The sequence below is a fragment of the Mytilus galloprovincialis genome, chromosome 9 (assembly GCF_965363235.1).
Source record: "Mytilus galloprovincialis chromosome 9, xbMytGall1.hap1.1, whole genome shotgun sequence".
NCBI classification, from domain to species: Eukaryota; Metazoa; Mollusca; class Bivalvia; order Mytilida; family Mytilidae; genus Mytilus; species Mytilus galloprovincialis.
This window is the reverse complement of record NC_134846.1, coordinates 22,840,383-22,865,695: the sequence shown is the minus strand read 5'-3', so window position 1 is coordinate 22,865,695 and position 25,313 is coordinate 22,840,383. Positions and strand designations below refer to the sequence as shown.

The window sequence follows — 25,313 nt, the reverse complement described above, 5'->3', positions numbered from 1 at the left end:
TCGATCTTGATATCTATATCACTAACGGAAAGCTGAATACTAAAATTTATGATAAAAGATGATTTTTCATTTCCTATCGTTAATTATCCATTTTTAGATGGTGACGTTCCCTTGTCACCATCTTACGGTGTTTATATATATCAACTTGTACGATTCGCTTGTGTATGTAACAATGTTTTAGATTTTAACGAGAGAAATTTATGTATTTCTGAAAAATTATTACACTAGGGTTTTCGATATCTCAAACTAGTCAAAACATTTACTAAATTTTATCATCGGTATAAGGACATCATTCGTAAATATAGCTCAACATGCAGACTTCTCATACGTTCAGGTATTTCACATCCATTTTTTTATGGAAATATTCTTTATAAAGCACAAAGGTGTCAGTATTCACCTCAAAAACTAACAAAACCTTTGAATAGATTTATTAAGAAGGGATATAGTTACGATACTGTTGTCAGGTCATTAAAGATTGCATATTTTGGCGTTAATATTGATTCACTTATAGGGTTTTTGCATCAGAACTAAATACATTTATTCAAAAACCAGTTGTTGGCATGACACGGGTTATGTTCTTCTCATATATGTTATGATGGTATGATACTAAACCCCTAACGGGGTGATGAAATCATAATCTTTCAGTCAGTTTAATTGAAGTCTGGAGCTGGTATGTCAGTTAACTGCTAGTAGTCTGTTGTTATTTATGTATTATTGTCATTTTGTTTATTTTTTTTTTTTTGTTACATCTTCTGACATCAGACTCGGACATCTCTTGGACTGAATTTTAATGGGCGTATTGTTATGCGTTTACTTTTCTACATTGGCTAGAGGTATAGGGGGAGGGTTGAGATCTCACAAACATGTTTAACCCCGCCGCATTTTTGCGCCTGTCCCAAGTCAGGAGCCTCTGGCCTTTGTTAGTCTTGTATTATTTTAATTTTAGTTTCTTGTGTACAATTTGGAAATTAGTATGGCGTTCATTATCACTGAACTAGTATATATTTGTTTGGGGGGCAGCTGAGGGACGCCTCCGGGTGCGGGAGTTTCTCGCTACATTGATGACCTGTTGGTGACCTTCTGCTGCTGTTTTTTTCTATGGTCGGCTTGTTGTCTCTTTGGCACATTCCCCATTTCCATTCTCAATTTTATTAGTTTTCGAAAAAATCAATGTTTTGTAACAGGAAATTTATAAAAATTACCATATAATTGATATTCATGTCAACACCGAAGTGTTGACTACTGGGCTGGTGATACCCTCGGGGACTAAACGTCCACTAGCAGTTTTATTGGCTTTATAAATATTTTGATATGAGCGTCACTGATGAGTCTTATGTTAACGAAACGCGCATCTAGCGTACTAAATTATAATCCTTTGATAACTAATTAGAAATCCATAAAAAAATAGAGTGAACGTGGCCTATCTGACAGTACTTGCAATTACTGTTAGCTAGTTCAAAGACAATAATAACTGATAAAAAACATGCATCTAAGACTAAATTATCGATCGGTACAGATCAATTATCCAATGAAAATATATAATTAGTGTAAAGACGTCATTAACAGTCAGAGAAACACATGACGTTGTGCAAAGCAAAGATACAGGAATCGAGAGATTTTAGATCTGTTTAAATATTGTTATATACATTTAAATATTGTTATATACTTTTAAAGGTCAATATATATTTTTAGGACGGTGGAATCCTACAAATATTATTCTAGATCATTTGTGTGATTGAATGATTTTTTTTTGTAATGAAAACAATAACATTGTATAAACAGGCAGTCCAATGCAATTTTATGAATGTTATCAAATACTATTTGTGTAAATATACGAATTTAACGCGTACGAAAATGAAGATCGAAATCACATTAACAGCTATTTTGAAAGAATCAATGTGTTTTGCTGTAAATCAAACTTTAAAGAACCTAATTTAAGTATGCATTTGTGTTTCGTTAAAATATCATGTAAAGCACCGTATGGAAGATCAAACAGTGTACATGCATCACTTTACAAATGCATTTTATTTGTGTTTTTATGTCTCTTCGTTTTTAGGCAACACACATATTTCAGGGTGGTACAGCTGTAGTTTAATTTATTAACTTAAACAAAGTTTATGCTAAAATGAGTTTGTTATCATGTGTCTAAATATCTGTATAGTGAACTAGTAAATGATATTAAAAAAAAACATTCAATTTAGTTAGTTGTAATCAAACCTACAACGCCATGTCAAAACACAAAAATCTACAAAAACTCAAACAACAGTGCAAAAAACACAACATAGAAAACTATTAACAACTCAAATGCCAAACCAAACTGGACGGATCTCAGGTGTTCTGGACTGGTTCGAAGATCCTGCTCGACATGCTAGTTATAGGACTGTTAAAGAGAAAAAAAGAGTTCAAATTCAAACAAAAACCAAAGTATCTATTTAAAATATATTTCCTTAATGGTTGTCAACGCCATTTTATCAAGGTCATGATATGACTGCATCAGAAACCTCTCGAGTATATATTTCATGAAATTAAAACTATGATTAATAAAGACATATGTCGTTTTTCTTTCAAAATGGAATACATGAGTGAAGAACTTTAATAAATCATACAACATTATGAAGAAGAAAAAATATTTGACATAAATATTTGAACATGATTGATTTTAGATAAACATTATCCAAAAGATATTTGACGGTTTTGTTGAAAACCTAATGGAATAAAAATTCAAAGCAAACAACTTTTTTCAGTTTTTATTCTCAAATATGTTTCATCTAGCATATTCTCTTATTTTGTAAAATGATTTTTAAACTTTTTTTTACCAAATCATCGTTGTCCAGTTTGTTTAACAATGTATGAGCATTGTTTTATATGTTCAAGTGCTTATAAAAACATTGATAAATACAACCGAAGTCGACAGTGTAAGAACTGAAGTACCAGTTGAAAAACAAAAGGTAAGACAGTACTACATGTGAACATTTCTTTGTATTGTCCAATGACATGTCCTTATAACATGTGAAACTTGTTAACTTCTTATCTACCTTTGGTGACCTTTAAAGGACACCTTGAAAACAATTTCGTGACCAAAGACAGACCAGGTACATTTATCTGAATTTAGCATTTACTTATTGAAATTGTTTTAGTATTTATGTGTTTATATTTTATTATATAAACTTTGCAGCATGTATTGTGTCGTATTGAAGTAGATGTCGAAGTGACAGATTTGACGTACATTTCAGTATTTTTAAATCATGTTTTTTTTACTTTTATACTATGTAACTGTAAAGTACTCTCGAGTGGAAGTGTCCGTCGTTTATACGTTTCATCAGAAAATAATAAGATTGTGATTTAGTGAAAGTTTACAGTCAATCAGCACAATGCCTATTTGATACGGAATAGCATTTCAAACGTTGTTTATGAAACACATTGATAAAATTCATTTAAATACTAAACTTTTAGTTATTAAATGTACAGTACTGCTTTTTAGAGCATAACTGGGAGAAATGTACCGGTGTTATGTTGCCGTCCTTACTTTACTTATTGTTGGTAAGTGAATAAATTTGTAAAAGCGTTGATGTCATTATGATATTATGTAGACACAGTCGATAGTTCTTCTTGTTGACCAGAAGTTCCCAGTGGATCACTGTCGCGTCATGTATAACAGCGCTGGAAATTCGGATGTTGTGTTACTGCAATATGCTGCAATCAATCTTTAAAACCCATTTTGAAATGTGTTTTCCTCGCGCATAGCTTTGATTCTGTGTTAGTCTATACATTTTAGCCTTTCAAATTGTATAAGCTCTTCATGGTTCACATTGTATCGACTATCACTAAAGATAAATTAATCGTCGAAATTGTAGAAATGCGCTTCTGGTGCAGAAAGATTAGCAACGTAATGCTATATATATTCTTAGTGGTTTATGGAGTACTTGAAATGTTGTCCTATTTTAAATTCTTTGTTCAAAATCTTATTGCAAAAGTGCTAAGAAATATGATAGTTCGCTTAAAAGATGGATTTTGGAAACCAGTCTACATAAAATCTTTTAAGAAAATGATCTAAACTGGATGATCGTTTTCGACTTTTGTAAATTAAATTTGCCTAACAAATGTGCAACCTTATTTTGGGTACAATTACATAAATGAGGAGAAGTGAATATATAAACAAGTCTAAGAATACTGTGAATTCTTTATTCGGTAGAAACCAATTTTTGTCAATGTTTTTGGTACTTGTAAAATCCGAAATTAGATGTTAAACGAATTTTCATAGGCTTGCATGCTGACTTTGGAAAAAAAAGTTGATTAAATATCTACAAATATATAAGTTATTTTCAATCTACAAAAATTGATACAAAACGAGTCCCAAATGGCTGAACTATGTATTTTATATTAAATTTACTATCTGACCAATATCATGATTTTATATTTGTAGAATACACAACGGCTTTAGTTATACATAAGCCGCCAATAATTCATACCAATCATCCATACCTAAATATCAAGGAAAATTCAAGAGTTGGTACGTAAATTCCCTACACTGTATAGAAATAAGACAATATGAGATGAGTGCCAATGAGAGATCTCTACATCAAGTCACAGTGTGTAAAAAGTAAAGCATTATAGATTAAAGTTCGGTCTTCAACACAGAGACTAGGATCACGCCGAACAACAAGTGATAGAGGGTCTCAAAATAACAAATGAACCAGAATGTGTCCAAAGTACAAGTATGCCCCACTCACACTATAATTTCCTATGTTCAATGGACCATGACATTTGGTTAGAAACTCTTATTTGGCATAAAAATTAGAAAAACATGTGTACTAAGGCCATTTCTTGTTCTATGGATTTTTGGACTCCAAAAATTGGGGCGAGCGAGTGATTTGAAAATAATAATAAAAAAATATTGAATTTCCAAATTTGAGGTAGGGCCAATTTATTTGGATTTTTTTTTTTTTTTTTTTTTTTTCACAGAGGGGCCAATTTCGAAAGTGCCAACAGAATAAAATTGACTATAAAAATAAAAAATAAAAATGCTTTTTGATCAATATCTCGATTTACATATATTATCATATGTGTGATCAATAGTTAATTTAATCCCCAAAAAGAATGAAAGTCCAATATGCGGAATTTCGGGTGTTTTTAGGTGGGAAAAACATGGAATCCCCTCAGGAGGTTATTTCAAACCAAAAAAAAAAAGATATGTTTTTTATGACTGTTGTAATTCATACTACTTTTTTCCTCAAAAATGAAATTGGTTTGGTGTGTTCTTATTACATAAAAAACAACTTTTTAAAGAAAATATTGTAACATCGCTAACTTGTAGCGATATAGCTCCTTAATAAGGAATTCATGAATAAGGATCGCCGTGGCTAAATCAGTAGACCACAGAGCTACTAATGAATGATGGTTTTGAAGGAAGGGTTCGAATCTGGCTCAGAAATTTTGCATTGTTTGTGTTGATATATTAAATGTTAATGTTTCTATCATATTTTTTTTTCGGATGTTTGCTTAATTCATAGAGTCATTCTGGTTCATTTTAACTATATGATTTACTAGTATATAATTTTTCATGTATTTTAAAGAAAAAAATAATGTATCGCTTATTTTTTTTTTTTGTATTTTGTGCATTCCTATGACTGTCCATACTTTTGACTTACTTTCTATTCATGTGTTTACAATTATTACAAGGAAAAACTGCCGTCATACTGATGTAGGTGCCTGTACATAACCAAAAACACGAGAATTGATTCTATAGCAATGAAGCCCAAATGTTGCGGGTGTAATATACACATAACTTAAAACAAGGCCATTGTATACAAGTTTAAAAACTACACAAACAATTTTTCGAAATCTTTTTTGAACATGGTATTATATGTAACAAATGCAGGCAACAGCAAGTTTGTCGCCAACTCACAAACTGTGTACGTAGATACTAGCACTGAAAGTTTTACCACTGTCCTTACACCGGTACCTAAGAAATCAGAAACTAAAACAACACAACAGAACAAACCAATTAATACACTACAAATCGTGATTGTAGGTAAAACATCAAGAAACTGTTGCATCTGTATCACAACGAACGGCCGATTTGTTAAAATGTCAGAAAGGGCAATATAACATGTGTTAGTAACACAGGGTGATCTATGACCAACTGATGTAGGATTTTTTACGGTTAAGACCCGGTCACAACAGATCGCACGATTTTTTTGTCGTGGAAGATCTATTATATAGTTGTCGTGGCACTGTTGTGCAAAATGTCAAATAAATATTTCGAGTGGTCACATCAGCTATAGCTACGACATGTCCACGATGATTCCACGATGGGTACACGACAGAAAAAAAACAACATTGTAATTGTACTGTCGTGGGCTTGTCGCAAGTCGGTCGTGAGACAGTCGTACGACAATCGTGAGTTGTTTCGGGCCATTTTTCTGGTTTCTATGTCATAGGATGCGCGTGCTACTGTCGTGCAACTGTCGTGTCACTGTTGTTCCACTGTCGTACGACTATCGCACAACAGTCTTGGGTCACCCCCGCGTTTGACTCCGAACTACTAGTTTGTAAAGAAGGCCCGATGTATTGGGTTAGTGATGCAAGGGGCGACTCTCAGCAAAAGCTCTTGAAATATGACAAGCTCTATCCGCATGAATCCAACGAATTCACGGGCAGACTCGAATTCCCGCTTCAACTCTTGCATCCGCGTACTTTACTGCCCAAACATCAGTCGCAGTTCGATTCATGGCCTAACCCACCAACATTGGGCGTTTCGCTGGTTTCCTATGCTGTTCACGGGCTCTAATCAACGCTAACAGGACCATACTTTGCTCTTGTTGGATTCCGGCAAAACGCCTATATAGCAGGGCCAAGCGTAATCGTTCTTGTGGAATAACCATCCTCTTTAAACGGCAGACTGTATGTTTTTTTTTTCAACATTCATTCCCTTCGAATTGCATTCTTCTAAATAAAACGAAAATATGTTGCACGATGAACGTACCACTGTCGTACGACAGACAATCAATGTTATGCGAGCATCGCACGAAATTTGGTATTCGTGATACAAGCGTTCGACTGTACTACGAGTGTCTTGCGACAGTCGTGCGATTGTCTTACGACCGTCGTACGATTATTTTTTTAGTAAAACGGTTTATGGTGGTACCAACGACAATGTGTTTATCGCACGACAGTCCCACAACTGTGGTAAGACACTATCACGACAGCCACAAGACAGTGACACGACACATAATCGGAGAGCAAAAAAGGTGCATGTCCAATTTTCGTCCCACGACACATGACAGAGCCACGATGCTCAAAATATCGCGCGACTGTTGTACGACGATCACAGATGACCCGCGATTTGGCAAAATGTCATGTCGTGGAGCTGCATAGATTATGTCGTGGGTTCGTTCTGACCAGGGCTTTAAAATATATACATTTATTATCTTATCTTATCTTATAGACGATAAAACCTTAAAATTTGAATTTGTTCGATAATATGTGGCTCCTTGACAAGTTACGTGGTATGGTACCTTGCATAAAGGATGTAACTGATAAATTAAAATCAATATTAAAAAATCAATAGTCTTGGCCATGTTTTTGTAGGAATACCTGTTCAAGGTATGAAAATAGATGATGTGACATATTTTCATGTACTATAATAAGCATCTATCGGGCTATTTAAAACATGATTTACCTATCGTATCGAATGAAAAAAATTCCGACAAATGGGCTCTACCTCTATGTGAGGCGAAACTTGAGAAGTAAAGGCGAGCGATTATAATTTTGTTTTGTAAATATAAAATAGTGGGTTTCGACAATATAAAAATTTGATTTGTTACCTGTACTTTTCTTTAATTTATGAAGTATTTTTTCCCTGTTCGCCAAGAAATAATTGAATAATTAAATCTGGTCTATGTATGTGTGACTGACAATGAGACGATTCTCCATCAAAGTCATAATCAGGTTGGGAACATTAATGTTATAAATATCCCTTTTATGAGGGGTCAATATAAGTTATAATATATCTTTTTGTAAAAAACACTTTTTAGTACAAAAGGGCTCATATTTTCCAAAAGAACTATACATCTATTTGGTATTATATGGTCAAAACATTTTAACCATGTTAACACATTTGCTTTAACAGTTTAATATTATTCAAAATAAGAGGACCCTTCTTTTAAAAAGTTGTTTAAAATATGATGTATTTCTCCTGTTTTTTAGTAAAAAATTCTAAGTTTTCAAAGGTTTTCAGTTAATTGACCCATTGTCTGAGGGAGGGTTGTTCCCAACCTGATAATAACAAACACAGGTCAAAATACGGCCTTTTACACAAGGCTTTGACCCAGACCAAACAGCATGCTATAAGGGACCCCAAAATTAATATTAGTGTACACAATTTGAACAGGAAAACAAACGATTTAATTTATATATCCAAACGCGAAAATACCAATGAACCATATCAACAAACGATAACTGCTGAACGACAGGCCCCTGAATCAATCAGGACAGGTGCATAAACATGAAGCGGGTATGGATAGTTTTGTATTGCCAGCATAAAATATAGTTGCAGTTGAAGGCAAATCCTTTAGAAGTTTTTTGTACTGTATTCTAACAACGAACATTTTTTGATAGGGAATATACGTAAGGGGGAAAGAAACCAATGTTTTGTTCTGTACAGGTACTTCCGCTGTTATATATTTATATCAGAGCACTCCCACTTGGGATAAATTGGTTTCATGCTGAAACAAATATTCTCACAGATATTTACACAGTGTGGTGGGGTGCTGATAGGTTTAAAATCGTTAGATACAGGTTATACTGTGATTTTAAAAACAAATGTTGGTATATGTTTATAATATAATAAAAAACGAGAAACGAAAAACACTGACAATCATCCCAACAAAAGATATCCGCTGAAAACTTGCAATTGTATATACCAAAGTAAGGCAGCACCTTTTCCTATAAATGTCCGAATCCCGCTAAAAGATAAGAAAGAGACAATTAAAATCAAAATTGTGGGAATCGTATGAACTCCAAAATGAACGATACAGGATGCGACGATTAGATCAGCGTATCGTGTACATCGTTATGCATTAGTTATCAAAGGTACCTATACGACTCATCAGTGACGTTCAGATCAAAAGTCAAACAAGTACAACATGTACAAAGTTGAAGAGCATTGAGGACCAAAAACTCCAAACATTATCGCCAGATGCGTCTGAGGTAATATATGCCTGGACGAAGAAAATCCTTACTTTTTAGAATAATTCATACTTTTGAAAACAGTAAATTTACAAAAACTACCGTTTAATTGATATTCATGTCAACACCGAAGTGCTGACTACTGGGCTGATGTTACCCTCGGAGACGAAACGTCGACCAGCAGTGGCATCGACCCAGTGGTGTAAATAGATATCAACGGTACCAGGCTTATAATTTTATATGCCAGACGTACGGCATTTATACGGCAATTATTTTTTGCCGAAATACACATTTTCTTTTGTCCAGAATATCGATATGTTAATTAGTTTTTGGAGACCTAATGCAAGCGTGAAAACGTTTTGAATATTGAAAAGAGGGATAAACAATGTGAATGGCAGATCACACACATCAGACGGACATAAACTCCAATATTACCCAGTTCTAATGTACTCGAAACCTTAGTTTCAAGGACAACTGATCAGTTAATGAAATAAGAATTTACAATTGAAATGTATTATTTCAATCTTATCAGTACAACAAAACTATCAACAAGTTGAGTGTAAAATGAATGACTGACAATTTATCACCAGCACCATCGGCCTTATGGTAGCTATAAACATACAATGCCTTACGATTACTCATTTTGTGTGTGCAATACAGTTTTTTTTTAGCATAGAATCGGTATGGAAAGAGTTTTTACTAATACATAAAACAGGTAACAGCGTCAAAAACCAAATACCATTGCTACACAGTAGTCAAAAACATCTAATTTTCTCTGTGATGAATTTTCTTGTACATGTTTGTTCTTCATTTCTGTTACGAAGTGTTGTCAGTTTAGCGATATTTTTTAACATTGTCATAAATCAGGAGTTTTGTTTCACTAGTTTTAAATCAGGTTATCAACTAGTTCGTTTCTTTGTTTGTTGGTGTTTGTTTTTGTTGCAGTATAGTACCCCTGCTGTTCCTTTTTCCTCTTATACATTGTAGTTGATTTGCTCCTCTCAGTTTTCGTTTATAACCAGGATCTGTTTTCTGTTTATCGGTTTATGATTTTTGAGCACCGGTAAATTACTGTTGTCTTTATTTAAAATTAGTTTTGCTAGCTATTGATTAATGTTGTTGCGTAAACAAATTTTAATATTTTATATTTCTGATTTACCTTTTTAACAAATGTCATAAAAAGACAATTAAAATGAATAGATAGATAAATACTTTTCTTTTAGTAAGACCTCATACAAAATCATAAAATGTGGAGAAAAATAAAAAAATACTATGCTTATTGAAATTTATTTTAGGAACAGAGTTTGTAATAATAGACGCGTCAAGTCAAACAAATGATACAGTAACTTTAACAACACACGACAATGCTACAGCATCAAGAGTTTTTCTGTTCCCAACTAGATTAGGAATCAACTCGACATACAGGGTTGCTCTTAAGAAGATCCCGGATAGAGAGGTACTGATATAACTTTACATTATTTATATAATTTGTTTTTCAGAAATTTAGTATATAGGACGAAAGGTCAATAGTATGTTTACTGAACGTAACAATTCAAGGTTGCACTTTGTAACTACAGCTGTTTCTTAAACCACGCCTCTTTTTTAGCATATTCATAGAAAATTAATTTCGTTTACATACTGGTTCCCAGTTATGCTCTCTGTGTTCCATCTCATAGAAACATAACTTTGGAATGATACCAATTAATATACATGTGCATATTGTTTACATTGAAATCTGTGGTAACCATTCATTCGAGGTAGGGGTAATTAAGAAAATTAGTGTTAGTTTAAACTCTGAAAAGTTCAGGGCATATAAACGTTGAAAATATGCCGCACAGCCCTTGAATTTGACCTTTGAAAAAATTGTAGTGCATATGAACTTTTAATTCTAGGATAAGATTTTTTTTCAAAACTTCATAGTAAAAGTGGTACAGTTTTAGCCGTAAAAGGAGTTCCTATGGGAAAGTGCATTGTCAATATTTACAGATATGCATCCTATATAGGGTGAAAAAAGAGAACATTCAGAATTTAACCAAATTTGCTTTATCTCACAGATTTTAAAGATATTAACTCAAATATGAAGTTTTATAAATATTTCATGACGATTGATAGAATCCTGGGCCTTAGATATGATGACTCGACTCAGCATACATTCACAGTTTACAGTATGCATAGTTTACTTAAAGTCCTGAATACAAAATTTATTCATAATATTTGCATATATGTAAGTTAAATTGTTAAGAAGTGTTTATATTTACTCTTCGCAGTCTTTGAAACTCATCGATCCTTCCTGAATATTATGTATGGGGTGTGTGTGTCCTATTGTTAACCCAAAAGTAAGCCGAAACACCGAAATCTGCTTTTTTGTCACCACGGCATAAAAATACAAGCTAGAAATACAAAAATATCTCAACCAAATTTACAATAGTGTGTTCTATCCTGAAAATGTACTAAATATTCCAAATTGCTAGAAACAGCAGAATAATTAAGTAAACTTGAGGCCCCAGGGGCAAAAAACATAGAAAATTGCATACTCCCTGGTTTATAAAACAAATAATTTAACTCGTAAAATGCTATGATTTTATGATTTTTAAGATCTTGATATAGAAAACAATAACTATGCTTGGAAGTTATGCAAAAATCAGATGTTAGCAGTCATCTCTATAACATTTTAAGTGAATTTATATCTCAGACTGGTATCTGCATACATACACCTATTGCAAATATGGCTTTGTTTGAACACTAGTATATTTATTAGGTAAATTGTGTCAGATATATGATTACAGATGATACTGATTCGACAAGAATTCTAAATTGACCATTTGAGGTAGAAAATGTGAACTTTAATTGACAAATAGGCATAAGATGTGGACTGGAGACAGAGGCAGGATTGGATACTTTATATAATCTTGAATGTTGTAATGATTGACTGCTATACATTACATTTATAGTATTCCATGTATTCTGATATGCTTTTAATATGTTATCAACTTTGAAGACCGTTTTCAACAGGTTCTAGGCATTTTATATCAGAAAATATGCAAATAGGGTAAGCTGGCAATAATTATAGTCTTGTTTTCAAATTCTTTTAAAAATTTAAACAGGGGAGGGGTATAAAATGTTCAGTAAAAAAAACTTAGAGTATACACAGTAATTTCTTGCAATTCTGATAAATGAGTATTAATGTGAGAAAAACTGATTTTAGAGAGTTTTCTATTTGGACAAATGTTTGTATAGGTTGCACTTTGTAAATACAGCGGTTTCTCAAACCACGCCTGTTTTGGGGAGATTTAGAATACTCATAGAAAATTAATTTTGTTTACATACTGGTTCTCAGTTATGCTCTCTGTGTTCAATCTCATCGAGACATAACTTGGGAATGTTACCAGTAAATATACATGTGCATATTGTTTACATTGAAAAGTTCTGGGCATATAAACGTTGAAAATATGCCGCACAGCCCTTTATTTTGACCTTTGAAACAAATTGTAGTGCATATGAACTTTCAATTCTAGGATACGATTTTTTTCAAAACTTCATAGTAACAGAGGTACAGTTTTAGCCGTAAAAGGAGTTCCTATGGGACAAGTGGGAAATTGCATTGTCAATATTTACAGATATGCAACCTCTAGAGTCAAATATACATCACTTGATACCAGTGAATAGCCTGACATTGATATAACTTTGGGAATATAAAAGCATGTGTCTTCGACTTAAAAAAAAGAGCTGTTACAGCCTACTGGCGCCATATTTACATTGTTCATATAATTGAATGCTTTGAAGCAGCATATGTTTTTTTCTTATCAAACACACACAATTAAAATACTACAAGAGCCAACTAATGCATTTTTTACGTATATGTATAACATGTATAATGAAACTTTCTTCCTGACCATTACACAAACAAATAAAAGGTAGTAAAAATTAAAACAGTAAAGAAAAAAAAAACAAACGAACAAGAACATGAAGAAAGTACATGATATATAAATTTTACATCAGGATATTTTTTTAAGTAGTTAGGTTTCTCTTTAAACTCATTAACTGTCTTTATGTTTGGTATTTGTGTCTTTCAGGACGAGCATACATGGTATTTGACATTTAAAGCACATGACAATCATGGTGATGTAAGTATAGGTAGTAGATGAGCTTTATCATTTTTATACGAGGATAACATGCAAACATGCAACGGAAACATCTATCACACAAGGCATGTTTATTTTATTCACTTTAAATTGCAAATGATTTACCTCTCTACGTTCAATTTGATGACATTGCAAACGGCAATTTCAAAATTAGATTATTCTCAAAGAAGCGATCTTGCAGACGATATAGAGGATCAGCTTAGAGTCATTATATGAAAATGTGTACCTTTTAAATTGTGTATTTTAAAATAGTTTAATTACAAATAATTACACTTTATGCTGTAGATAAGCTTTTTTTTATCCATGCGACTGATGGATCTTCCATTTTATCCACCTCGTATTTATGTTGTCAAATTCAGTACAAATCTAGGGTCCCTTCATCACCAAATTAATTCGACATATATTTTCAATTCGTTCCGTTGCTTAATATGAAATTAAGTATAATTTACTAAAATCATATTGATAAATGTTATTTAAACAAATGAGATGTACTGTGATTGCCAATGAGATAACCATCCACTAGTTTAAAAAAGAAGTCCGATATCCTACTTGGTTTATTCGTAACAGTGTCAGTTTAAAGTGTTTTACTTTTTTCAGACTTTATGGACTTTGCCACTGCATATTGATGATGAAAATGACAACTCCCCATTCTTTGGGCACGACCATTATCATTCTGTTGTTGGATATGTAAGTAGACGATAATATATTTCGTACAATTCTATTTATATGATGAACTCGCAAAAATTGTTTTAAATGCAATCTATAGCCTTAATAAGATTTCAACCGTATCACAACTTGAGTAACTGATATTTTTAAAATACATTTCCAACACGATTACACACCTATAGAGCGACTTAAGTATGCAAAATGATTGGTTGAATATCTGTCGTTTGCTTAATGTCTATTGTGAATGTTTTATGAATATTCAGGACGAATATGAATATGACGCAATGAATATTTCATAGTAATACATATATAACCTGCTTGAGCTTGATATAGCCGAGATCTTTTGGGTTTGCTATCTTAAATTATGAAGCACGTTTTTCCTATTTTATCGTTCGAGCAAATGATTAAATGGCTTTGTGTAAGCTAACGTACATTTGGTTTTATTTTGTATTACATATACCCAAGAAATTAATCACTTGTTACATCTGTACATAGAATATTTACATTTCGATTTATTTCATTTTTATAGGGATTGGCAGTTGGATCTAAAATTTTACATGTGACTGCAATGGATGCAGACGAAGGACCAAATGCAGCGATAAGCTACTCCATGAGCGTATGTTTTATCTTGTTGATAATTGACTAGTCAAAATTAACTATTTTCGTAACGTACCGTGCAGTCTATGAAAGTCCGTAATAAAATAGAAACCAAACAGAAAAGTCTGAAGAATGTAATATTTATAATGAAGCACTGCATTCCTGAATTTGATTTGGAATCACGCAAGATATTTAAGAATATAAAGTATTTTTAATATTGAACTATGAGTAATTGTCAAGCCAATGCCGACAATGATTTAGCACTCTTTGCATCCCACTTTTAATGAATTAAATGTTAAAAAGACAGTTCAATAATTGAATTCCTAATAGTTTGCGCCGTTTATTGCTGCTAATTGTTCTATCTTTCTTCTTTACAGTGAAGCATATTTATGTGATTCCTACGTGTATATTCACCAAATCATATAAATGATATAAGTATCGAAATATTGCTAAATATTTAATATATTATTCAGCCCTACCATGTTTCATCTCCCTCATCAAGATACAATGCCTTTAAAATCGATCCAAACACCGGCGTTATAACTTTAAAGGAGGAGCTCCAGCATGGTCATACAACATATCATTATCAAGTAAATGCAACGGTCAGTATACCTTCTGTATCTATCACATGACATGTCCTCATGTTAACGAAGAGATATTCATCTACCAAATAATAAGTGGTCAACATGCGGAATGTTGAGATCTTTCAGATTATGAAATTGTTTTATATTGATCTTAAACATTTCCTCTTGATATTTAAATATGAATAAAAATTGTATTTTACCGAACAAAATATTTTCACTCTTACGCGTTTATTGCTTAGTACTAGTGATTCTGTTTCCTTAAATTGTGAAAGAAATTTAACTTAGATGCTAGTATGACAAGTGTTAAACATAGAGCACTGTATCTTACAAATAATAATAAAATATTTACTCAAACACATGTTTGACAAACTTTCATGTAAAACCTATAATGATTTGGTTTCCATTATGGAAATGTAACACACTCACAAACGAAAATAGAACTTTGTCTCTCGATTTTTATATTGATTTATATTTTTCTACTAAAATATGCAAATCAAATCGGCAAATACATATATCTACAGTGTATACATTTGATAAAATGATATTTATTTTTTACTTGTAATATGGATATTGTTTGGTGGTTCCTGTAATCCTTTTAATGCTTGCATTTGTTTTTCAGGACAATGGTGTTCCGAAACAGTCCTCATCAACATTGGTCAATATCGAAATATTCGATTTCTAAAGCTATTGGATAACATGACAGAAATAAAATTAAGGAAAAAATCAGTTTTAACACAATTTTGTTGAACAGTATTCATAAAATGAATGATCCTTTCACTGTTTTTGCTATGGCTAACTAATGTATGTTTTGTTACCCACATTTTTTTTTGTTACCCACAGGTATTTTTCCTTGCATATTAAATAAAACATACAGACTGAATAATCATCCTTTTTTGTATTTAAGTACAGTATAGTAATAAAATTGTATAAAACTTTGTACAAATGAGTGTGTAAAATATATCAAAAAACTGTGTTGAATAACAACGATTTTCTAATCCTTTTCCGACACTTCAGTCCCATTACGCCCCCATTCTCTGTTTCTGAGTTCAACTCTTCTTATTTTACCACTGACCGTCTTTGGTAACTGGTCCACAAATTCCATCTATAAAACATCTTTCATTTTTAACAGTTTGTTTAAATGTATATACACTAAAAGACATCAAGTAGCAGGAAAGAAAATGAAATTACTAAAATGAGCAACAATGCAAACTATGTATACAAGATTTAAAATCGTAACAAACTAAGCAACAAATAATCAGTTTTAAAACTTATACAAAATAATATAAGATATATAATACCCTGTCGAAAACGGGACAATATTGTCTGGCATTTTGATTACTTATTGTTTGCATATCAATTTGAAAACTGCGAATAATTTCAAAAGATGGTTTATTGTTATAATTTCAAAATAAATTTATTCAAGAACATATTTTCACAATTAGTCTTAGCACAGACACTCTATATCTTTATACGTAAAACCCACGAGTTTTCTTTGAGACAAATACAGTTAAAGGTAAAATATGCTATGCCTATGGTGAAATTGATTTCAATGTCTAGTACTAAGTTATAATTAAAGGTTTTGTCTTTACTGCCATAGGATTCAAATGCATTTTAGCAATGATTTATAGTGTTTAAGTAATGATGTACTGTTAAGCTTATTCATCGGTGCAATCGTTAACATGTACTTTAATTTTGTATAGTTCTTATAGGTCTAGATCACAATATGTCTTAGTCTATTACATTTAGTTTTTTAAATAAACATGATATACCAAAACAATTTCACGAAATGTTAGGTATCCTCAATAGATTTTTAACTGATTCAGTGTGCTTACGGGGTTCATAAAAATCGAATAAGGACTGATTTATAATTTTAACGAGTGTGTCTTTTCCCGATGTTGACATCTTGACAGAATGTGATTAGCATCATCATGATGATGATGAGGTGATGCAACGCAGGATATACCCAGAGATTATCCAGTTCTAATTTTCATGCCATCTATTGCTTGATTATCTTTCAATATTTTTTTCAATAACTATAACAGTATAATACATAAATACTATGTTTCTATTCAATTAATTTGAGTTCTATCTTTAAAAATAAAATTTAGAATGTGAAATTTAGAAAACAAAATTTAGAAAATAAATTTAGAATGGAAGTGGGAATGTGTCAAAGAGACAACAACTTGATCAAAGGGCAGTGAATGTACTATGTTTGCATTTTAACCAGCCAGTGTTTCATGTTTGGCAATAAAGATTATATAGTAAACAGCCGAATGCAACCAATGGGTCTTCAACACCGCGAGCAAATCCCGCACCAGGAAGTAAATTATACGTTTTAAGTTGTACCTTTCTAGGATATTTATAAGGTGCTGTGACAGACTTTACATGATTCTGTAGCTCTTCTCTTAACTTTTCTTTGTCGTGGTTGGAATATGGCTCTGTTAGAATTACAAATGCTTTGACTACCTACAATATATCACAAGAGATCTTATGTGTTTATGTGTTTAAAAAGTTATTAAAGTCTATCACTCAGTGAAAAATGTCATAATAAAACCTTTAAGCATCACATGTTGTCATAATTGTGAACTTTCATTGCGCATGTATTACAAAAAAATGTAAATAAGACAACAACCGATATCGATTAATTTATGATACATTATCGTAGGAATCTTTTTTTGTGTGTAGCTGTCAGGAACAAAACAAATTCAATGTTTCAAAAGCATCAATTTGCCAAATAATTTACTTTAATTTTTACTGGTATTCTAACAACATAAAAAACGTAGGATTTATTTCTGTTTCTTCAACAAGTGTTTCTTGAAATTAGAATTTTGTATACCTCTCCTCTTACTTCATCCGGGCTGCTTACTACTGCCGATTCAAGAACTGCTGGATGTTCAATCAATGCACTCTCAACTTCAAAAGGACCTATTCGATATCTGAAGACAACTTGTTTTTATTATAACTGCAATATATACTAGCAGATTAATCCAAATCTTTAAGTTCATTTGTATAGAGGAACTTCAAATACAAGCACCAACTTGAAATAAAATGTGTATACCATGTTTATTGAATAATAAAATGTCGAACATTACAAGTTTTAGAACAAATGATGAACAAAACGCTTATGTTGGAGTTTAACCAGGTATTAATGTAATACAAACTTTTATAGCCGACCATACGGTTTTGGTGTTTTCTCATTGTTGAAACCCGTACAGTTGCCTGTATTTGCTTACATCCACTCGATTTGAACTTTTGTGACTAGTTCATGACGTTGTCTTATTGGCAATTATACCACTCCTCTTTATTGTTATATCAAAACAGATTCATTGCTATATCAGTTGATTCAAATAACTTTTACGATTAATAGAGTGGAAGAATTGGTTCATGCATTTTAAATAAAATAATCCCCACATCCCATATAAAAAGACATTACTTTTGTCTTAGCTTGAATCATGCATACCCAGACGACAACATGACATCATCATCACGTCCAATAAACCAAATGTAGTCATCTCCATCCATTTTCCCACGGTCACCAGTTAAGTAAAAGTCACCTTTAAAGACGGCTTTATTTCTGTTGTCATCATCCTGGAAGAATTTAATGCTTATGGTTGTAATTTTATGCCAAAAAATATATGTTGTCCTTAACATTAATGTAACTGAATGAACAATATAGAAAATCGTTTTACAATAATCTCGAACTTCAATATAAATTCGTTTAAAGGCAAGTCCACAAAACCCTCAAAACCAATTTCAAACGTTAACAATAACAACTAACGAAACAAACGAAAAATAAGTCATGTACAATTTTGCACAAACTACGATTAAAAAACGTTCTCAAGATCGGATACACAAGACTGTTGATATCTTGCTTATTCTGAAAAAGAAGAAACATCAATTGTTTGCATTCGTTTTTCCTCAAATTACTCTGTACAAAGATTGATTTGATTAAAATTCAACCCCAAATGCAATCAATATTCTTTTGTGATGTCACCATGGTGATCCAAATGGTCAGATAAACTCATCATGCAGAAGCAGCTTCGGTAATTATATTGAATAAAAATACGAAAAAAGATACCATTAGAGTACACCTTATTTTCTAGATTTTATCATGCTTATTCCACAAAGTAATAAAAAGTTTGGGTCACCGGACTTTTTTTCACGCTACCAGGTGTGCAAAGTTGAAAGAATTTCAATGGATTATTCATGGATAATTTTGTGTGATACAATGACATGAAATCATTGAGATCAATGAGAGAAGATAGCTCGTTTAACATTCTTTCAGATAAGTAAAAGATTTAATGTGGTCATCGGCATTGTTTTCTTACTTTATAATAAAGTATTAAGTAAATACATATCACTTCTTTTTTTTATAAAAAAAATACTTTATTTGAGTTATCTACATCCCCTTCTATGTCAGTTGTATCACCGTATGTGGCAAAGGTCTTACACATGAATTACATACTACTCACAAAATGTGTTCATTTCATAAAAGATCTAGACCAATTGCTATTTCACAATCCAAGATAAGGAAGACACCCCAGTTTCCTTAAGTTAGATTAACCCTAAATATTGATATCTTTCAAAACTAGCTCAAAAGAAATGTCGACATAAAGATGTTCAGCTTCATATTCATGTCGGCATAAAAATCTAAATCTGAGCACTTTCGAACCTGGTATTTTAATTTAAAGGATATTGGAAATTCGCTTTGTGTATTTGCAATTTGATATAAAACTCTAAATCGTTGCAATTTGATATATAAAAAAAAAACAATATTATGTAACAAACATAAAAACCCGATAACAACGTTAAATCTTTAAAAAATCAAGTTTCTCAGTCGAACAATGTTTTTTGTACATTTATATTTTCATAAGTGCGAATTGTTCTATTTACTATTAATACAACATACTATTATCACTTACGACATAATGGGAAAATAATCCCATTGGTCGAACAGGTTTTACTCTAACACCAATCACACCTTCAGTGTTTCTAGGTAACACACTGCCATCATTATCAACTATCTACAAAAAACATGTTTTTAAACGTCAAATTGTATCAATAATGCTTGTTTCAAATCGTCACCAGTATATTAACGGTACAGGCCTACCATTTTTCACAAAACATAATTTAATAACAACTAAAATTCACGTGCTGTGTTCCAAAGTGAAATATAAAATGGCATTAAAAATACAAACAACACATTAGATAATCATGATAATGTCATGCGTGCGAATCTTGCTGTTCGGTGTGAGCCAATGCTCCGTGTTGAAGACCGTATCTCGATCTATGATGGTTTACTTTTATAATTGTGACTCGGATCGAGAGTTGTCTCTTCGGCACTCAAACCACATCATCCTTTATCTATACAAGTCTGTATCTCAGGATAATTTCATAGAGGAACTTCTAAGGAAGAAAGATAAGAAGTCAGCAATATCCTTTAACTTAAATTTCCGCTATAAAGATGTTGAACGCATCATTCCCATCGGACTAGAGATAAAGCATACAACAGATACAGTTAGGTCTGCCTCTCATCTTCACTTACATCTAGAAATTGACAGTGTGGGTCGGTTGCAAACAAAACTTTACGACAAAAGAGATGATTCCAGCTTTCCAATTGTGAAGTTTTCATTTTTATGTAGCAACATTCCAGCATATGAAGTATATATCTCCCAATTGATACGATATATTCGGGCTTGCATTTCCTATCATGATTTCCTTGATAGAGGATTGCTGTTTTTAAGGAAGCTTCTAAACCAAGAGTTCCAAATGGTGAATTGAAATCATCTCTTCGTTAATTTTACGGACGCAATCACGAATTGGTTGACCGTTATAGAATAACCGTTTCACAGATGATATCGGATATGTTCCTTATGTCGTTACTACAATCCACTTCCCTTTTCACCACGAATGTAACCTTCCGAATTATACTATTTACCGGATTTGTATAACATGAGTAAAACGACGGGTGGAGCAGGATCTGCTTACCCCTCCGGAGCACCTGAGATGATCCCCAGTTTTTGGTGGGGTTCGTGTTGTAGTCTTTAGTTTTCTATGTTATGTTTAGTGTATTATTATTTGTCTTTTTATTTTTTAGCCATGGCGTTGTCAGTTTATTTACATATAACCCCATTTTGTATTGTTATTGGTAACATTAGACTGACCTCTAAATCAATTCCAGGCGCTGCCTTCCCCATAGAACCTGGTCTTATTTCAACACATGGGTATGTACCACATAAAAAAGTCTGAAAACAACAATTAAGATAAATAAAATAAAACCGAATACACACGTTTTCAGGTATAGACCTAACTGCATTTGAGTGTCTAATTATTTGCATTGTGAAACCTTTAAGATTTTAATCATATCAACATAATATTAATAACTGTATACGATGTTTGGACTATCAGTAAAATGTAATTAATTTCCATCATAAAACAGCTTTGTCAACAGTTGTTTTGAAAAATCTATCCACGAGCTTAGGAATACATTATCTTAGGTTATGAACATGAATTTAAAAACGTTTCACATCCAGTGGAAAATATTACATGCATATTCTGAACGAATATTATTTGTAATGTGTACGAAATTGCACGGTAACGGATTTTGAATGTTTTAAACTTTTTTTATCGTTTGCAGTAAGGTTTTTATTCATAGTTCTCATGTTTTTTTTATTTCACAAAGTGCAGTCAAGATGAAGAAAGCTTATCATGCACCTGAAATGTAATACTTACAATGTACGCAGAGCAGCACAACAACATCATAGTCTTAACCCTTGCTTGAGTTGGAGCACCATTTATCAATTTTAAGTGTTCTATTTTACAAATACGTACCCCATAGATATTCGAACCCACACCTATTTTCTTTCGCAATACGAAATATGTCATTACTTTGTTTTTTGTTTGTTAATAACTTTGATTACATAATTATTATTTAAAATATATTTCATACATTGAAGATCGATACTTTTGTTATACTTATTAGAGATGTTTTAAAAACTAATGTTATAGATAATGAATTATCTTACTGTTTCAGTTTGTCCGTAACCTTCATATAAATTCAAACCTGTACCATCATGCCATTCTTTAAGCAGTTCTGGGTTCTACAAAATGCACTTAAAACATCAATAGATGCTTTCAATAAACAATATTTCCTTTTAAAAAATTAACATTTATGTAAATTGTTGTATCCGTCTGGTGAGGTTAGTCTTTTTCAACTAATTTTTATAGTTCGATCTTTTGTTTTACTGGTACGCGACTTCCAAGTTGGGTAGGGATCCCGCTTGCATGTTAAACCTCGCCAAATTATATATGTATGTGCCTCTTCAAAGTCAGGAGGTTGTAATTCTGTGGTTACCGCTGTCGTTCGTTTCTGTGTTACATATTATTTGTTTTTCGTTCATTTTATTATACATGTTATACATACATAGGGCAGTTATTTTTCTCGTTTCAAATGTTTTACATTTGTTATTTTGAGGCCTTTTATAGTTGACTAAGCGGTCTGGGTTTTGTTAATTTCTGTGTCATTTAGTCTCTTATGAAGAGTTGTCTCATTGGCAATCATACAACATCTTCTTTTTTGGTAATTCATACATATCTTATTTAAACAAAAGGACTGTACGTATCAAACCATCTATTTTTTTTAGTTTTTATAACCGATTATATAAATTTGAAGCTAAAATTTGTGCAAACCTCCGTATCACGGAAATCCTATTTTACTTCAGGGCTTGGTTTATAGTTGTTTTCATCTACGTCATTCGGTCTTTAAATCTACGTCACTTGGTCTGTACATCTATGTCATTCGGTCTGTACATCTACGTCATTCAGTCGTTACATTAACGTCTTTCAGTCTCTACATCTACGCCATTCGGTCTTTACATCTACGTCATTCAGTCTGTAAATCTACGCCATTCTGTCTTTACATCAACGTCATTCAGTCTCTACATCTACGTCAGTCGGTCTTTACATCTACGTCATTCAATCTGTACATCAAAGTCAGTCGGTCTCTACATTTACGTCATTGTAATCTACATCTACGTCATTCGGTCTGTACATCTACGCCATTCAGTCTTTACATCTACGTCATTCGATCTTTACATCTAAGTCACTAGGTTTGTACATCTACGTCATTCGATCTATACATCTAAGTTATCGGTATCTACATCTACGTCATTCGGTCTGTACATCTACGCCATTAAGTCTTTACATCTACTTTAGTCGATCTTTACATCTACGTCATTCAGTCTATACATCTACGTCATTCGGTCTATACATCTACGTTGTTTGGTCTGTCCATCTACGTCATTCCGTCTGTACATCTACATCATCAGTATCTACATCTACGTCATTCGGTCTGTACACCTACGCCATTAAGTCTGTACATCTACGTTATTCGGTCTTTACATTTACGTCATTCAGTCTTTACATCTACGTCATTCGGTCTGTACGTCTTTGTCATTCGGTCTTTACATTTACTTCATCGGTCTCTAGATCTACGTTATTCGGTCTCTACATCTACGTCATTCGGTATCAACATCTACGTCATCGGTCTCTAGATCTACGTCATCGGTCTCTACATCTACGTCATTCGGTCTCTACATCTACGTCACCTCTGTGCAATATTTGTTTCATTGACAATCATAACACATTATCTTAATTTTATATTGGGGCAATGTATTTATTAATTATACATGCCCTTTTTATTGATGAACTTTATGTTTGTAACTTACAACAGGTTCTCCAGCACCGATACAAAGCAAATTTTTCGATAAATTGTATCTGTGGAGTGGCTGTTTTACTAAATGTCTATACACAGTTGGTGGTGCACAGAAATTAGTAAGAGGATACTTATCTAAAATCTGCAAAAGAAAATATATAATCAAAGAACTCACACTATTCTTCCAAATTTCAATTATTGAAATAAATAGATATTACAATTTGAAATTAATACCACATTTCCTTATTCGTATAACAATTGAAAGACGAATTAAAAAAAGAGGAAACAACAAAATGAAAACTAGAAATTGCAATGAAATTTAAAAAAATAAACATGTAATAAGAGAATTTTAAAACAAAATAAGTTATTCAGATATAGGGGAATATTTGTTCAATTTCTCCCTGTCATATATGATAAAGATTTAAATTAATGCATAATCGCTATACAGCAGAGCCATATGAAAATGCTATAGAATGTAGTTCAAACTTTAAGGTTAAATCTTCGATCTTTATATCATATTACCATCTATTTTTTTTTTTATTTCTATGCATATACCTGTAGTGTTCTTTCTGGGTCAAACTTATCAGAATTGTGAATAAATATACAGGCTCCTCTGATCCATGGTGCAAACAGACTAGTCCAAGCGGCTTTAGCCCACCCAGTATCAGACATATTCCACATCATACCATTATGGTCTATATTTAACATGTACCTTAGTAAAAGAAATCCAGATAATTGAATGTAATATTCAGGTTCATTAAAACACATATAAAAAGCTCAGTATTTAGCATTTCCGACTTTTTTTAACCTTTACAAAATTAATATCGCTAGAATTTATTTTATGTTTCTGATAGTTTACATGAACATGATAATAGATTGCTAGCATGCTGTGTATAACAGATTTTATTTTTAGTTAACCTGTGTCTTAATTATTCTTATTATTTAAGATCTCCTTTTTGAATTTCTTCATGTTTAGTTTCATGTGCCCATTAGATCTGATCGCTGGTGATGGGGAAAAATCAGATCTTATTACATAGAAAACAAAAAATCTATTACTAATTCTGGCAAGGATTTGAAAATGTTACTGTTTGATTAAATAAGCTATTTCAAAATTAGACAATTATTTATTTAGATAGACTGGTACTATAACCTTTCATTTGATCATATCATACAATGTATGACTATAATAGTTATCAATGGTACCAGGCTTATAATGTAATACACCAGACGAGTTTCTTTAACATAAGACTCATCAGTGACGCTTAGAATAAAAAAAGTTAAAAAGCCAAAACAAGTACAAAGCTGAAGTGCATCTATAACCCGAAATTCAAAAAAAAAAAATGTGATAAATACGATTAAGGTTGTCTATGCCTTGGATAATAAATCCTTAGATTTTCGAATAATTCATATTCATATATTTAC

The 25,313-nt window shown here is 32.2% G+C and overlaps 2 protein-coding genes across 4 annotated transcripts in view; one reads left to right on the top strand and one right to left on the bottom strand.

Annotated features, from left to right (window-relative positions):
- Window positions 1-3,028: 3,028 nt before the first annotated feature.
- LOC143044645 (protocadherin-9-like) lies at window positions 3,029-15,927 on the top strand. The gene is made up of 9 exons (XM_076216703.1): window positions 3,029-3,092; window positions 3,482-3,540; window positions 4,424-4,510; window positions 10,485-10,645; window positions 13,263-13,313; window positions 13,929-14,018; window positions 14,527-14,613; window positions 15,068-15,196; window positions 15,798-15,927. Exons 2-9 carry the CDS (start codon window positions 3,498-3,500, stop codon window positions 15,858-15,860), a joined length of 711 nt encoding a protein of 236 aa, XP_076072818.1. The 5' UTR covers window positions 3,029-3,092; window positions 3,482-3,497; the 3' UTR covers window positions 15,861-15,927.
- Window positions 15,928-16,054: 127 nt separating this feature from the next.
- Window positions 16,055-25,313, bottom strand: part of LOC143044644 (acyl-coenzyme A synthetase ACSM3, mitochondrial-like) — a 28,433-nt gene continuing 19,174 nt past the window's right edge. For 2 of the 3 annotated variants that reach the window (XM_076216700.1, XM_076216701.1), the window contains exons 9-17: window positions 24,447-24,603; window positions 23,905-24,033; window positions 22,204-22,278; window positions 21,343-21,423; window positions 20,101-20,202; window positions 18,639-18,766; window positions 18,015-18,114; window positions 17,525-17,644; window positions 16,055-16,280 (exon numbers count right to left, since the gene is read on the bottom strand). In XM_076216700.1, the coding sequence (XP_076072815.1) occupies window positions 16,170-16,280; window positions 17,525-17,644; window positions 18,015-18,114; window positions 18,639-18,766; window positions 20,101-20,202; window positions 21,343-21,423; window positions 22,204-22,278; window positions 23,905-24,033; window positions 24,447-24,603 (1,003 nt within the window). In that variant the 3' untranslated portion in view covers window positions 16,055-16,169. Of the gene's footprint in view, window positions 16,281-17,524; window positions 17,645-18,014; window positions 18,115-18,611; window positions 18,767-20,100; window positions 20,203-21,342; window positions 21,424-22,203; window positions 22,279-23,904; window positions 24,034-24,446; window positions 24,604-25,313 lie in introns of those variants that run through there. The other variant, XM_076216702.1, reaches the window with a different exon arrangement.

Excerpts from the sequence above, each read along its gene's own strand:
- LOC143044645 (XM_076216703.1), top strand. The coding sequence starts at position 3,498 with ATGTACCGGTGTTATGTTGCCGTCCTTACTTTACTTATTGTTG. Across the intron at positions 3,541-4,423 it reads CCTTACTTTACTTATTGTTG|AATACACAACGGCTTTAGTT; the intron begins GTAAGTGAATAA and ends TTATATTTGTAG. Across the intron at positions 14,614-15,067 it reads CGATAAGCTACTCCATGAGC|CCCTACCATGTTTCATCTCC; the intron begins GTATGTTTTATC and ends TATATTATTCAG.